This window comes from Octopus bimaculoides, chromosome 19 (assembly GCF_001194135.2).
Source record: "Octopus bimaculoides isolate UCB-OBI-ISO-001 chromosome 19, ASM119413v2, whole genome shotgun sequence".
Taxonomy (NCBI): Eukaryota; Metazoa; Mollusca; class Cephalopoda; order Octopoda; family Octopodidae; genus Octopus; species Octopus bimaculoides.
Window position 1 is genome coordinate 47,636,691 of NC_068999.1, and position 15,972 is coordinate 47,652,662.

The 15,972-nt window shown below is 35.9% G+C and overlaps 2 protein-coding genes across 5 annotated transcripts in view; one reads left to right on the forward strand and one right to left on the reverse strand.

Annotated features, from left to right (window-relative positions):
* The window catches only part of LOC106867524 (USP6 N-terminal-like protein), a 38,640-nt gene extending 25,215 nt beyond the window's left edge, over window positions 1–13,425 (forward strand). For all 4 annotated transcript variants that reach the window (XM_014912427.2, XM_052974683.1, XM_052974682.1 and 1 more), the window contains 10 exons: window positions 671–710; window positions 1,798–1,878; window positions 3,039–3,146; window positions 4,606–4,715; window positions 5,883–5,997; window positions 6,943–6,997; window positions 8,382–8,476; window positions 9,004–9,069; window positions 10,074–10,173; window positions 11,090–13,425. In XM_014912427.2, coding sequence (XP_014767913.1) covers window positions 671–710; window positions 1,798–1,878; window positions 3,039–3,146; window positions 4,606–4,715; window positions 5,883–5,997; window positions 6,943–6,997; window positions 8,382–8,476; window positions 9,004–9,069; window positions 10,074–10,173; window positions 11,090–12,129 — 1,810 coding nt within the window. In that variant the 3' untranslated portion in view covers window positions 12,130–13,425. The remainder of the gene's footprint in view (window positions 1–670; window positions 711–1,797; window positions 1,879–3,038; window positions 3,147–4,605; window positions 4,716–5,882; window positions 5,998–6,942; window positions 6,998–8,381; window positions 8,477–9,003; window positions 9,070–10,073; window positions 10,174–11,089) is intronic.
* LOC106877016 (translin-associated factor X-interacting protein 1) overlaps window positions 1–15,972 on the reverse strand; it is a 40,590-nt gene that overhangs the window by 6,844 nt on the left and 17,774 nt on the right. Inside the window, exon 16 of the mRNA XM_052974680.1 lies at window positions 15,428–15,637. Within this exon, the coding sequence (XP_052830640.1) occupies window positions 15,428–15,637 (210 nt within the window). The remainder of the gene's footprint in view (window positions 1–15,427; window positions 15,638–15,972) is intronic.

A 15,972-nucleotide genomic window follows, 5' to 3' on the forward strand; every position in this document is an offset into this window, starting at 1 on the left:
AAAAAAAAAAAAAAAAAAAAAAAAACAGAAAAACAATATGGCCTAACAGACATTTTGGATTCAAGACAGTTAATAATAGATGAATGGAAATTCTGGAATTTAATTCATATACTATTTTGGCTCATTTGTTTTATGTCTATGTATAGATGGAATGTCAGCATTATATACATATACATGTGTGTGTGTGTATAATATACGCACACATATGGTCAGATATGAATGCAATGCGGACACCAGATGTTAGGTGAAAATGCATGGAGCATTATGCATAAACAATAATTATGTTTTGTTGATGTTTAGCCCCAAGTTAGTCTTGATGGAGTCAATTTGTGAGGAAAAGCATTCCAAACATAACTGTCCTATCTTTTTGCTCAAGTATTAACATAATATTTAGGGCTACATTATGTGTCCCAGTCTTTCATTTGAATGAGATCAGATTTGTGTATGTGACTGTGTCTTTTTAGGGATCTCTCGAGGAAACCATAGACCTACAATGTTTTCTTATGTCGCATAGGCTTGACATCATCAGTGGTAGTTAGCTAAACACTGTTTGGTGCAGTGATATCTTAATTAATTTGTTAATTAAGTAGTAGTGGGAGAAATTATGTTGAATGTAATTAAGAAGCCTGAATAAGTAAATTAATTAATTCATTCAATTTTTCTTTTTCAGTGAGCATCGTTTGCCACCAACATCTAGTTCTGAGGTGAAGGTAAGTGACCCAGATATAAATGTGCTTGTCCTAGCTGTTAAATGTCCCAAATCTATTGACACTTTAGCATTTAAACCGGCCAATATCAGGCATAAATATTCTACCTGCTTAATGCTCACACCAGCCAGATCTGTCCTCTTACACCTACCTATAGTCATCATCATCATTGTTTAACGTCCATCTTCCATGCTGGCGTGAATTGAACAATTTGACAGGAGCTGGTCAAGCAGAAGACTGCACCAGACTTCTGTGTCTGTTTTGACATGGCTTTTGCAGCTGGATGCCCTTCCTAACACCAACCACTCTACAAAATGGACTGAGTGCTTTTTATGTGGCACCAGTACAAGTGGGGTCAGTTTTGGCATGGTTTTTACAACTGGATGCCCTTCCATAAGCCAACCACTTTACTGTGTGGACTGGATGCTTTTTTACATGGCACCAGCACTGGTAGGGTCACCAAGTAACTTGCAAGACAAGGAACCTTTGAAAGGGGAGAGGGTATTGGAGGTTGTGATCTCGTGTCAGGTCATTCTAAAAATAAACACTCACATCATCAAAATCTCAAAGCTACAAGATAATGCATGATTAATTCAAAACGATCTGAATGAATATGCATTACATTTGTCAGAATAGGATAAAGACCCCCTTTGGTCATGAATGACCATAGGATTGCACTACAAAGTTCTCCGAGGTACAAGTCTGGGCAAGGTTGTTTATGGAAGACCAGCAGTCTCCCTTTTTCATGCCACTGATGTTGTCCAAGGGAAATGCAAAGGCCGATACAGCTTGATACCTGTGACATTGCAATTCATTTCTACAGCTGAGTGAACTGGAGCAATGTGAAATAAAGTCTTGCTCAAGAACACAACACACAGCCCAGTCCAGGAATCAAACTCACTACCTCATGATTGTGAGCCTGATTTACTAACCACTGAGCCATGCTGTGGGGCTGAACTCAAAACCATGCAGTTACAAAGCGAATTTCTTAACTACACAGTTATGCCTATATGTTGCAATTAATTGAAATGAAATCTCAAATGAATCTGTTCCTGCATTTCCTTAATGTCTGTGTTTTTACTTTTCTTAGCTGAGGCAACAAGAATATGAAAGAAGTCAGAAATGGATGAAGATGTTGAGAAACTGGGATAAATATTATGGAGGAGAAAAGGTAGGTTGAAATTCGTTTTGAGATGAATTTTTTTATGGATTGTTTTTGTTTCTTAAACCTCCATTTATTTTGAGGCTGTTTCGTATTTTAGATTTAACTCTTCCACATTTAAACTTGCCATATCCAGCTAAAATATTCTACCTGTTTTATGTTCAAAAGCCATCCCTACATCAGTTATTTAAGGGATGATTTTACCCCTAATTCCTGAGGGAGGTGAGTTGGCTACAAGCGAGTAGGATCTTCGATAATGAGAGCAGATAGTTCCACTTTGCAGCTTCAGCGAGAAGTGATTTCTAACAAGAATCTTTGACACTATGCTTTGCATTTCTTCTAACATTTATCTTCCAACTTTGAGAAACATATTTTGAAACATCATCATCATCATCGTTTAACGTCCGCCTTCCATGCTAGCATGGGTTGGACGATTTGACTGAGGACTGGTGAAACCGGATGGCAACACCAGGCTCCAGTCTGATTTGGCAGAGTTTCTACAGCTGGATGCCCTTCCTAATGCCAACCACTCAGAGTGTGTAGTGGGTGCTTTTACGTGTCACCTGCACGAAAACGGCCACGCTCGAAATGGTGTCTTTTATGTGCCACCCGCACAAGAGCCAGTCCAGGGGCACCGGCAACGATCTCGCTCGAAAAACCTCATGTGTCACTCGCACAAGAGCCAGTCCATGGGCACTGAATATTTTTAACAGAGTTCTACTTGTTGTGCCAGTTGATTTATTCACTTTAGCATCGGAAATAAATGTTGCAGTGCAGTCAATTTTAACTTGCCTTTGTATTTTCTTATTGATATTCATCTAGACTTATATTAACCAGAAAACATAACATTATCAGGGCTATGTCCTCATTGCTTTCATTCAACTACTCTCTCTAAACACTTACAAAACAAGTACTTTTTCAAGTGTCCCAGTTTTTTGGTTTCATTACTGTCTCGTATCTACAAGGCTACAAAAGTCTTGAAGAGAAAAATCGGATTTTGTGATATAATTTTTGTTGTTTTGTTGAACAATTGAGATTTCAAGCAATGATCTTTTGAACGTTTAACATTTTTGGAAGTGTGATGAAAATATTTCTTTCTCTTTGTTATTAAATAACAAAATGGATAATTTTTTTACTTACCGTTTCATTTACTTTTGACTATTTTCTAGATGGCACGCCGGGTGTACAAAGGTATTCCTGAGAGAATGCGTGGAATTGTGTGGGCCCGACTTCTTGATGTAAAGAAAGTAAAATCAGAGCAAGAAGGAATCTATGAGGTTTGGATATTTAAATACTAGTCCCTGTCTTTTAGTACCATTAGAATCCTGTCTGTTATGTAACATTGTAGCTAACCAAATTTTTCTCATAATTTTTATTCTTTCATAAGCTGAACCAAGAATTTCAGGAATGGGATCACCTCCTCCAATGTCCCCTCCTTTATAGCAAGACACCTGTTTCTGCCTCTGTCTCTCTGTCACACTCTAACCTTTCATCATTTGGCACAAGATCATCCCTCTCAAAATTCCTTGTCTTGCAAGTTACTTGGTGACCCTGCCAGTGCTGGTGCCACGTAAAAGGCAGTATTTTAATGGAAGATACTTTCAGTAGATGTAGACAAAAGAAAATTTGGAATGACGTTAGATAATCATCAGCATGCCTCTTTCCATGCTGGCATGGGTTGAGCAGTTCAACATGAACTGATGAGCTAGAGGGCTACACCAAGCTCTGATGTCTGCTTTGGCATGGTTTCTTTCTACAGCAGGATGTCATTCCTAATGCCAGCCGCTTCATAGAGTGTATAGGGTACTTTTTTCTAAGTACTAGCCCTGGTGAGGTCACCAAGTATCGAGGGATAAGAAACCAAGAGACAAGAACAGCTGTCTTGCAGAAGAAGTGAATACATAGCTTTCCAGTGTGGAATATATTATTCCTCATAAGTAAGACAATGCAAAATTGCACTAAGTAAAGAATGGTGTTTTTTTTTTTTTGTTGAAAATGTGACAGCATCATATAGTAGATTAGATAGTATTTGCTGATTGTGAATATCCACTTGAGTACCTCAAGTGATATTGAAGAGGGTTATTTGAATTGTTGTAAAAGTGAAGTAGCAGAATAGATGAACCATTGTGTTAACTGTTAATCGTGCACACCTACTTTTCTAAAATGAGAATAGTCGCATCATTCCTCCACAGTAAGAACCCGGCTGTACTCCAGCCCTTTTTTTTTCATACTTTACACCTTTGTATTCCTTATTCTCTTAGCTTAAAGTTCCCCCACTCTCCATTTGGGGTTTATTAACTTGTGAGCTGCATGGTGACATAAAAAGTATTCAGTACACTTTTGTAATGAGGTTGGTGTTAGAAAGAGCATCCAGCTGTAGAGACCATGCCAAAACACACACTGGAGCATGATGCAATCCCTTGGGCCCATCAGATCCTTGTGAACCCATCTAACTCTTTCGAGCATGGGACTTGAATGTTAAATGATGATGATTATACCATGTCAGTTTGTTTAACTGGGGAATTATTTACTTGGAAATTACTCTTTCTAATGGATTTTCGTATGATGATCCAGCAGCAAAAATTGTTATTTTGTTTCTATAGCAACCCTGTTTTTAATGTACACCAATTGGTGATGAAATGATCCACCGATTCAACCAGTATTTATAAAGTTGACATGTTTTCTGAGTATACGAATTTGTCCAGATTTTAAAATATTGATTTCTTTATTTTCCAGAAAATGATAATGCGCTCAAGAAAAGTGTCACCATATATCAAACAGATTGATATGGACGTGAACCGAACCTACCGAAACAACATAATGTTCAGAGATAGATATGGCGTGAAGTAAGTATGGTGTTCATTTGTTGCTGTGGAAAGAAGGCTTGCTTTTGTTTCCAGATCCTAATATTAAATTATATTACACTAGAGCATGACGAGGTCCTCTAACTTATTGGATCCTGTCAAACTGTCTGACCCATAACAGCATGGAAGACAGGCATTAAAAGATGATGGTGGTGCATTATATTATGCTAGGGTTTGAGATCGTAGTCATGGCCGATGACAGTGTCACATAAATGGCCCATTAAAAGCACCCTTCAGTCGTTGGGTGATATGCTGTGCTTGTGAAGACCTGTCGAACCGAGTGAAATTGTAGCTGTGGCTGATACCAGTGCTTTCTGACTGGCACCCATGCCGGTGGCACATAGAAAGCACCGTTCAATCAGTTCAATTTGTATTTTCTGTCTTCCCCAAGGAAAGCATCTTTGATGTTTGCTTCCCAAAGAACTGTCATCTCTACCATCTGTACCACCTTCCTTTCCTTTCCTTGCGCCACGTGACAAAGTTGGGTCTTCCTGGTAGCAAAAAGTGGGAAGTAATAAAACAGAAAACAAGATTCTATGAAGAAATGGAAACCTGAGTTACATTGCTTTGAATAACCATTTAATATTTACTCTGGCAAAGGCAACGAGCTGGCAGAATCGTTAGCACGCTGGACAAAATGCTGCCAAGCATTTTGTCCATCTTTACATTCTGAGTTCAAAATCTGTGGCGGTTGACTTTGCCTTTTATCTTTCAGGGGTCAATAGACTAAGTACCAGTTGAACTCTGGAGGTCAATGTAATTGACTTAACCCCTCCCCCCAAATTGCTGGCCTTGTGTCAGAATTTGAAACAAATATTTATTCTGGTAAATAACAACAGTAAAAGTGAAATGGAATAATTTTTTGTTCTCACTTTCAGTTTTTGATATTGTAGAGGCAGGGTTAACTTTTGTTTGAAGAATAAGTCATTAAAACTAACGATTTTATATGACAAACAATAATTTGTTTACACCTTCATGCTTGGTGATTGGATGGTAATAGAATGTGCTTTTGAAGTGCTCCCCCCTCCCAACACCAAAAAAATCTTTGTAGATATTTTCTATTTCAGACAAAAAAAAAAAAACATCATCTAATTGTATTGGTTGGCTTCTAAGTATATAATGCAAATTGTGGTTGTCTTTCTATTTTAGACAAAAAGCATTGTTCAATGTATTGGCTGGTTACTCAATGTACAACACAGAAGTTGGCTATTGTCAAGGAATGAGTGAAATAGCTGCTCTACTTCTGATGTACCTGGATGAAGAGGTAAATACTCAATATTCATAGCATATTTATTTCTTCTTGTTTAATACACCTATAGCAGCCTCACCATTGGTCAGCTAAGTAGCAGTATGTTAATTTTGATTAATCACAAAAAGAAATGTAGAGGAAGTGGGGATTTTGTTAAGTTCCCTGATGGTTGGCTCAGCTTCAAGAATCTATCTTATGATTCCTTCTTGCAACATTCTATTCGCATATCCTTCGTACCAGAGTTGTGATCTCTCGATGCAAGAATTTGTAATTAAAAACATTCAGTTGAGTGTTGCGGGTAGATTCAGTTATATTTTGGTATTTCTCATCTAATAAATTTATTAAGTCAGTGGCAATTGTTTTTTTTGTTTTTTTCCATATCACCCTTCATATATTTGCAGGATCTGGATGAGTAATTTAGGATATTTGTATAGGTTACTTGAATCAATGTTTTTACAACAGTATTACAATCTTTCTGCTTTCTGCTCAGCAGTGATATAAGAATGAGTAACGACTCCTTTGAAAGAGTATAATGAACTGGAATAACAAAACTGTTTCTGCATTTTTAACATAGAACTCAAAGTAGTACATAGTGTATACATTTAATGTAAACATTCAAACATTGTCACTATCTTTCTGATTCCTGCTGTGTGTCACATGGAATTTTCAGCCCTCTGAGGTCATATTGGTGTATAAGTCAACCTGCTTTTTTTAGCTGCAAATTTTGGTTTGAGAATTTCAACTTGTATGCTGGAAAATACAGTATCTGCCCTTATTTCATTAAGATTCTAAAAATATAAGGCAGGGCATAACACAGACCTACTCTAGCCCAATAATGATCTGATCTACCCACTTCCTACCCCCCCCCCTCACATAGCTTTCATTTGCATCTCCTATAATTATTTGATTTAACCCTTTATTTTAATTGGTTTTGTTCATAATCATTCATTTCTTCTTTAGGATTCTTTCTGGGGTCTTTCACAATTACTGACTGACAAAAAGCATGGAATGCATGGTGAGTTCATATTTTCTTTTTAAATATCTCCTATTGACTTGTGTTGTTGCTGTTATTATTATTAATATTATTATTATTCTTTTAACTCAGGTTTTGTTGGATCTTCAGGAGTCTTGTATACGTAGCAGGCTTGCTACCTGCAGCTTACGGTACCATGCTATCTGTTCTTTTCAACTATCCAATACTTTCCCGAAGATTCTGGTCATGCCTACGAGGCAAAGCTTTTGAAATTGCTCTACTGGGCACTCTATTCCTGCTTCTTTCATAATTCCTCTTGCTGCCTTCTGATACTGTCCCCAAAGACCCAACAATAATTGGCACTATCTTCACCTTTCATCATTTTTCATAGCTCGGTTATCTTGTACTTGAGGGGATTGTATATGTGTTTTTTTTTGCCTTCCTTCTTGGCTGTTCATGGGTCAAAGGGGCATGCAACATCAGTTATAGAGTACATGTGGTTCACCTTGTCTACCACTACTAGGTCTGGCTGGTACTCAAGCACCTGGTCTGTTTGGATTGGGAAATTCCACAGATTTTGCAGGTTTCCTATCCCACCATTCTCTATGGTTTGTGCTCTATTATTATTTTTTTTTTAATTATTATTTGATGCGGTGGCAGAATCATTACCATGCTGGGCAAAATGCTTAGTGGTTTTTTCTTCTGGCTCTTTAAGTTCTGGGTTCAAATGCTGCTAAGGTCAACTTTACCTTTTATCCTTTCAAGGGTGATAAATTAAGTACCAGTTGAGCACTGAGGTAATTGTAAATAGCTAAACCCCTTCCCACCAAATTCCAGGCCTTTTACCTATATTAGAAAGAATTATTAACTCTTATGTACAGTTCTGTGTTTTAAACCCTTTGTTCATACAAGGATTTGACAAAAGAAACTAAAAATGGGCAGGTGTGTTTAGAATGTAATAACTTTTATGAAGCTTTCTGTGTGTATATGTGACCTTGAAATGTTACAAGCCATATCCTGTGCCACCCATTTGTGTACCTAGTGATGAGGCACTGCATTTTCAAGCGGTTCACGATGCATGTCTACTGCAGATTGAAGCGGTTTATGACGTTAAGATTTAGCAAGCTGGCTGAATCATTAGCATGCATGGCAAAATTCTTAACAGCATTTCAGACTTTACATTTCTATGTTCAAATACTGCCAAGGATGACTTAGCTTTTCGTCCTATCGGGTGTGATTTAAATAAGTACCAGTCGAGCACTGGGGTCAATGTAATCGACTTATACCCCATCCCCTGCCCCTAAAATTTCAGACCCTGTTCTTTTAGTAGAAAGGATTGTTATTATTAACGTTGCTGGGATTTAGTCGAACCAACTTTTATTTTATTTTTAATAAAACTGTTGGAACTCTTGTGATTTGTTTTTAGGTTTATTTATGCCTGGCTTTCCGAAACTGATCCGACTTCAAGAACACCATGATAACATTCTTCGAAAGTATTTGGGAAAACTTCGAAAGCAATTGGTAAACATTTTATTTTTAAAATTTCATACCTATAATTCTATATTTTTCTCATTAGTTCTTCTTGGACTCTTTCATAAGTATTCTATGCTCAGATAATTATCTTTCTTGAGAATGTTTTCTGATTAAATAGTCATGTCAAATATTTTATTTATTTTTAAATGTACCACATTTTCCTGCACATACAAGTCAATGTAGTATGTAGTATAAACATTCGGATATCATCCTTATCTTTCCAAATTCTACTGCATTTCACATGGAATTTTTGTTCTTTCAAAGTCGTTTTGGTCCTATAAGTTGACCTACCTTTTTCTGGTTGTAAATTTTGGTCTGAAGAATTTGACTTGTATGCTGAGAAATATGGTATTTTAATTTTTATATATGATTTCTGCTTTGTTTACCAGTTATTTTAAAATAAAGTATACTTGTCTTTATAATCCATGTAATAATGGTTGTCACTGTATTTTTTGCATTTTTCAAAATTTAATTTTTGCATAAAATACAATATTAAATGAATTCTCTTTTTTCAGTTGAGACAGGAAGTGTATCCATCATTGTATAGCATAAAATGGTTTTTGCAATGTTTTCTTGACAGAGTAAGTTACTTAGAATACTTGTACATCTTATTCTTAATTGTCTTGACATTGTATTTTTACTCTTTGATCCCATTAGCAAGCACATAGTTTGAAATGAATCCACTGTGGTCACACACCACAGAATCTGCTAGCATACACAAATAGAGTGGACAGACAGTGTAGTAATGGCAACACTGTCAGACTGTACCCTATTCAATTCATCTCCTAATATAATAATGAGCGTAGTGTTTTTATATATTTGTCCAAAATCATGCAGTAGGAGTGAATGGTGAATGGAAAAGAGAGACAATAGTTATTCAGTGAAGGAGAAGTAATGAGAGTAATTGCCATGACTGAGAGGGAGTGAGAGAAAGTAATAGCAATGAGAGAGAGGAAGTGGCAAAGAGAGTGTTGCGTATATTCTACTGTAATAATACTCTTGTGTATTTCTCTGTCACAACATATGAATGAGAAAGGAAGGAGTGATCCACTGATGGAAGTGGGATGGTGAAAATGCAGTTTTGAATATTCTTTTATTATTGAATATTTCAAGTCACAATATATACATATAAAAATACACTACATGTATTGTGTAGGTCTTCCTCCTCCTTCCCCTCCTGGTTCTTCCTTCCGTTGGTTGCCAGAGCACTAGCTTGTCAGCAATTTCGTCGGTGTATCTGATGCAGTGTCCAGCTAGCCTCATCCTTCTATGCTGTACCTTCAATGTTACTTTTGGTAGTCCCTGGTATAAGTTGGAAGGAGGAAGACGACCTATATCGACAACTTGCTGAAGGATACTGGTGTGGAAGGGGTACAGGAGCTGAGGACCGTTATGGAAGATTGAGATGAATGGGGAAAGCATGTGGAAACAGTCTTGGGGCATCTTGAGGGACAACCTAGACAGATAGATAGATAGATGTATTATAATACATGTGGTTACTTGTACAAACTTTTCAACATGTAATGTTTTGCCTTAAAGTTGAGATTGTTTACTTTTTAAAATGATCCTATTTCTCTTTTTCCAGACACCATTTTCCTTAAATTTACGACTGTGGGATATCTTTATGCTTGAAGGAGAACGGTTGCTTGTGGGTATGGCATATAACATTTGCAAAATGCATCGGAGTAAGTTAATCTGTTGTAATTTATAAACGTAGAAAAATTTTGATAATAATTTGTCTTTTTCTTGTTTTCTGTCATTGGACTGCAGCCATGCTGGGGCATGGCCTTGAAGGGTTTTAGTCAAAGAAGTTGACCCTCGTACTTTTTTTTTTTTTTTGAAGTCTGGTACTTATTCTTTTGGTCTCTTTTGCCCAAACTGCTAAGTTCTGAGACATAAACAAACCAACATCAGTTGTCAAATGATGGTGGTGGGTACACACATGATGGGTTCCCATGCAGTTTCCACCTACCAGCTCCAATCACAAGACTTTGGTCATGTTTGGGTTATAGCAGAAGATACTTGCCCAAGGTGCCACATTGTTTTACATTGTTCCAGGTTGTAAATTTGTTTCATTTAAACTGTTAGATCTGATTTGTTTGGCTCACAGTGGTTATTTTTAATTCCCTCTTTTATTTTATCAGTCCCTTGTGTCAGTTTGTAGACTACCTATCTCATGCAGATACACTACCTTTCCAATTAGAATATCATGGAATGCTTCATTTCACTTCTCCCTGCTATTCCCTTCTCTTTTCTTACATTTACTGCAGTTTACATTTGTCAATTATTTGTCTTTTATTGTTATGATTTTGTCTACCAAGTCGTTGAACATGTTCCCCAGGCTTTGAAAGTTTTAAAAACACATTCCAGTTTGTCAAACCGTCTAACTCATGCAAGCATAGAAAGCAGATTTTAAATGATGAGGATGATATTAAATAAATGGCCATCTTCATAATTAATTAATTGTTCTTCATTCATTTCTCTGCTGCATCATCATCCTCATTTAAACATTGTTGTTACATCTTTATTAGAATGGTCAATAATCTTTACTCCTGAACTTCCAAATTTCACATTGTAAATACTATTTTCCTATATTTTCAGGAAAACTTGTTCGAATGCAAATGGATGAAATCCTGAATTTTCTCCATTATCAGTTAGAGAAGGATTTTGGTTATGATGACGACACAGTCATTGATCAGCTACAGTTAAGTTTAGATGAACTCCGTAAAGGTAAAATGGATGTTGGGCCAAAACCAAAATCAAACGAGTTTCCAACATTACCATTTGGTTTAGATATCCAACCAAGCATTGAACAATACATCAACAAGAAACCCATTGAATCACTTGATGAACATTTCCGCAAGAACGTACGAAGCGGGAAGTCCTACGCACGGAAGCGAGCCACGAGCAGTAGTACTACCCCCGAATTATCTCGAAGTCGAGCTGACACGAGGTCAATGCAGTCAGGTCAATATTCAGAATACTCAACCGATGATCGATCGTCATATTATGATACAGCAACTAACTCTCGGCTGTCTTTGCTTGATTTCAACTCTAGAACATCAAACCAGAGTTCAAGGACTTCCTTTGCAGATGCTTCTGACATTAGTTTGTCAATTGGAATGGACAGTACCACAAATATAGATGAAGTTGATGCTGCTTCAGTTGATGCTGGTTCGGCTGAGACAGCTCGCGAGTTTATGATTGGTTCAAAGACTCCTGAAGGCATGATACTTGATAATGAACATAAGACTGCTGGTGAAAATGTCCAAACCCCTGATTACGATAATCTTTACGACAAAGACAATGAGACAAATAAGGAGACTCAAATGATACCTTCGAGTATTCCCATCAGTAAGTCAGATGGGTTTATTGTGAATAAAACTCCAGCAACAAAACAAAACCTCACCAACGGATTTGGCCAACAGTCAGATCATTGCGAAAACATGCTCAAAGTCTCTTCATCAGATCATTATATCAGTGGAGTACAAGAAACATTTCAAGAGCAGAATGGTTTCTTAGAGAAACAAGATTTAAACCTTAGCACTGCCACTGTTGCACCACCAGCTGTAGTCACTATGCCAGCTAAAGAGGTGTCCACTATCCAAATGTCAAAACCCAGTGTGTATATGTACATGTAAACAAATCAGAATATTTTGTACTTAAAATTTCTTTCACTTCGTCCCTTGAAAGCAATCGTTTAAATATAACAACATGAATTTTAAAGAACTTAACTGAAGAAACAACCAAAGTTTCAATGTACAAATCTGCTTCCATAAAGACTTTCTATACCCCCAGACCCTATATTTTTCTTTCTTACATTCACACCACCCATCACTCCAACAACATTCTCTTCTATTTTTTATTATTATTTATCTATGTATTTATTTTTTTCCATATCTCTGCAACAACAACAACTAGCAGATTCTGACAGATCAATGCAGTTGTTAATTCCTTGTTTGGATTCTTCCTCCTTTTCCTTATCTCAAATACACACACAATCTATATAAATATGGATTTCATACTTTCAGACTCTGTGTGTGTGTGTGTGTGCATATATATGTATATATATATATATATATATATATATGAAGTCTTTCTCACTCTAATATGTGTGTGTGTGTGTGTGTGTGCATATATATGTATATATATATATATATATATGAAGTCTTTCTCACTCTAATATGTATGTGTGTGTGTCCACTTTGTTTTTGTATATGTCTAATTATCTTGTTCTGCCAGAACCAAAGTAGGACAACTGCAGTGCTAATGGACATTGAGACAGAATTGGGGTTCCAGCTGTCTTGTCTTCGGACAACTAGACTGTCCTTTCAATAGTGGCGTGTCAGTTATGGAGAATTTTTGATTCTTGAAATTATCTCTCATCCTTGTTTGGAACTGGTGCCAACTAGCACCAAACACTTAGTCTTTTGTCTCTGGAAGCAGAGATAATTTCAATACATCAAGAATCTGTCTAATATACCTTTATTTGTCTTTGTTGTTGAACTACATGCCACTGACTACTGGCTTCTCTAAAGATATTTCAGTTTGCTTGTTTCTGTTTCATATATATATATATATATATATATATATATATATATATTCACACACACACACATTTGCATATTTGAATAAGTGTGTAGGTGCATATGTATATATATATGTGTATATTTATTCTTAGGATTTTATTATATCTTGGTCTTTGATATTTAGTAGACCCTTGGAGATATATATGTATGTGTGTGTGTGTATATGTTTGTGTGTCTGTGTTAGACCTCCCAACATCACTTGACAACCGATGCTGGTGTATTTATGTCCCGTAACTTAGCAGTTCAGCAAAAGAGACCGATAGAATAAGTTCTGGGGTTGATTTGTTCAACTAAAGGCAGTGCGCCAGCATGGCCCGAGTCAAATGACTGAAACAAGTAAAAGAATAATATATATATCCAAGGGTCTAGAGAGAGAGAGAGGCGTGTGTCTGTGTGTATGAACTTATATAAGAATATGTATACCCACGTACATAAAATATTATCTGAAACAACTTATTTGGCCAGACTGGTTGAATAAAATGGTAAAGATGAAAGTTAGATTAGTAATAAATTTTTAAAGTTGATAGTACCAAATAATACCTGACTATCTATCTGTCTGTCTGTCTCTTTACACACATATACATATATGCATGCATATATATGCTATATGCTCACATATATATATATATGCATGTCTGTGTGTGTGTGTTTATATATATAGACACAAGGATATGCTATATGCATATCTGTGTATATATTTAATGCTCACACACATACATATGCTCACAAATATGTATATGTACATGTATAATGGTATATGCATGTGTGAGTGAATGTATATATATATATATATACACACACACACACACACGCAGTTTGCCTCTTTGATTCAATCATGAAGTTATGAAATCTAATTGTTTGTTTTTAATTTCTATAACAAACATACATTTGATTGTAATTTGACAATTTGTTAAAAGCTTTGCTTCCTTATTTGTCATCCTCTCCCTCTCCCTTATACTTTTTTATAAACACATACATTTTCACACACACACATACACCATATACACACACACCTAATGTCTTTATATTACTAAGACATGGTGTATACTCTCTCATACTGTCACATGTCGATGCCTAGGAGTCATCAGGTTCCAATGACTCATTGATGTGCTGCATTCCTTGTCTGTTGTTAAACAGAGACCAGTATTTGAATTCTTCCAATCTATTTTGAAATTCATTTCTGATTCTGTTGGTTTGTTGAACTCTGGATTGAATTAATGCTTCATTGTAATATTAATTTTTTTTTTTTTTTTTTTTTTTTTTTTTTTTGTTTTGTTTTCAAATTAAAATACTTGCTTGTCTCATTTCCTATATTGTCATATTCTATTGTTTTTAATGATTTAATCAAGACAAGGATGCAATAAAAAACAATATTATAAAAAAAAAAAACTGTTTTGTTGCCTCTAAAATATCAAACTACTAATTCTGCAATATTCCTCAAATATGATGGTTCCAAAAGAATCAATACTCTCACACATATAGTTTCTGCAGTTACGGGTTACTTCTGCATCAAACTTCACTTGAAACCACTCAACAAACTCCCTTAGTCTCCCCACTATATACTCTCATGTAATCGTTTTAAACCAAATTGGGCGTTTTTATAGGATTAAAGGTCACTTGGATTGCTACAAATCACATCTTGACACATTGGCTAATATAGTCCCGGTTACACTATTCCTGAAATAATACCAAACACAATGAATACCTTCTGTCCAAGTTTTACTCAATTAAGGACAATTTGGGGCTTCACAGGCCTAGAGTTTCAGACTAACATGATTTTTGTTCTTTGGTAGCAACCGTTATTTTCTATTTGCTTACCCCTAGAAAGTATGAAAAATGGCTAATGTTTCCTTCAAACTTTGCTTTTGTTACATTTATTCAAATCCCAAAGAATCCCTCTCAATACATGGCTATGATGCTCCCCCACTATTCCTGTTCACAACCAGAGATGTACATATTGTCAACCACTAAGGGACATGCTCAAGTGGTTACAGTCAAGCAACCGACAAGCAAATCTGTGGTATTGAGCAGAATATTTGCTATAACGATATTTCTGCTTCAGCAACTCAGTGCTGAATCTGTCTGAAATGTAATGGGAAATAGGTCAGTTTCAAAACATTGATGTTCAAGTGACAAAAGCAATGTTTGAAGGGAATAGTAGTCATTTCCTTTGATTTCTGGGTAGAAACAAATAGGAAATAACACTGACCAAAGACAAAAAATAAAATGTTTTGTTACACAGTGTAATGAAACCATTAAACTGTTTCGATGTCTTTGAATGTTTTATTTAAGAAGTTAGTACAACAGTATATTTTCTAGTTTCTTTGGAGGAAATTGTTTAACAGCCTACCTTTTACATTCCATGATATCAAGGCTATAAACAAAACCAACTTGGTGTAACTTCGTTAATACATTTTCCACTAATACTGGCTGAGCAGTTGCCAGATCCTTTGCCTCTATACTGAGACACCAACAACGTAACTTGGTGAGTGAAAGTGGTTTCATACTGCTGATTGTTGACTTTTCAAACCAGGTTGCAATGTCATCTGGATAGATATATCTAGAGATTTAAAAAGAAACGGGAAACAAATATATAAATATACACATTAACAATGCCTTCTCCAACTATTTTTATTATTATTTGCTATCATTGAAATATATATCTATATGCGTTTATAAACAAATTTACATTAGCATTGAATCTGTATCGTATGATGCAGACAAGTAAGTGATATTTTGAATGCAGTATCACCATTAAAACAGCAGAAAAATTAGGCATTATTACCCTTAAACAGGGGAAAAAGTTGTCAACAAACAGCCATTGGATATATATATCTATCTACCTATCTCTGTCTGTCTGTATGCATTATATATATATATATATATATATATATT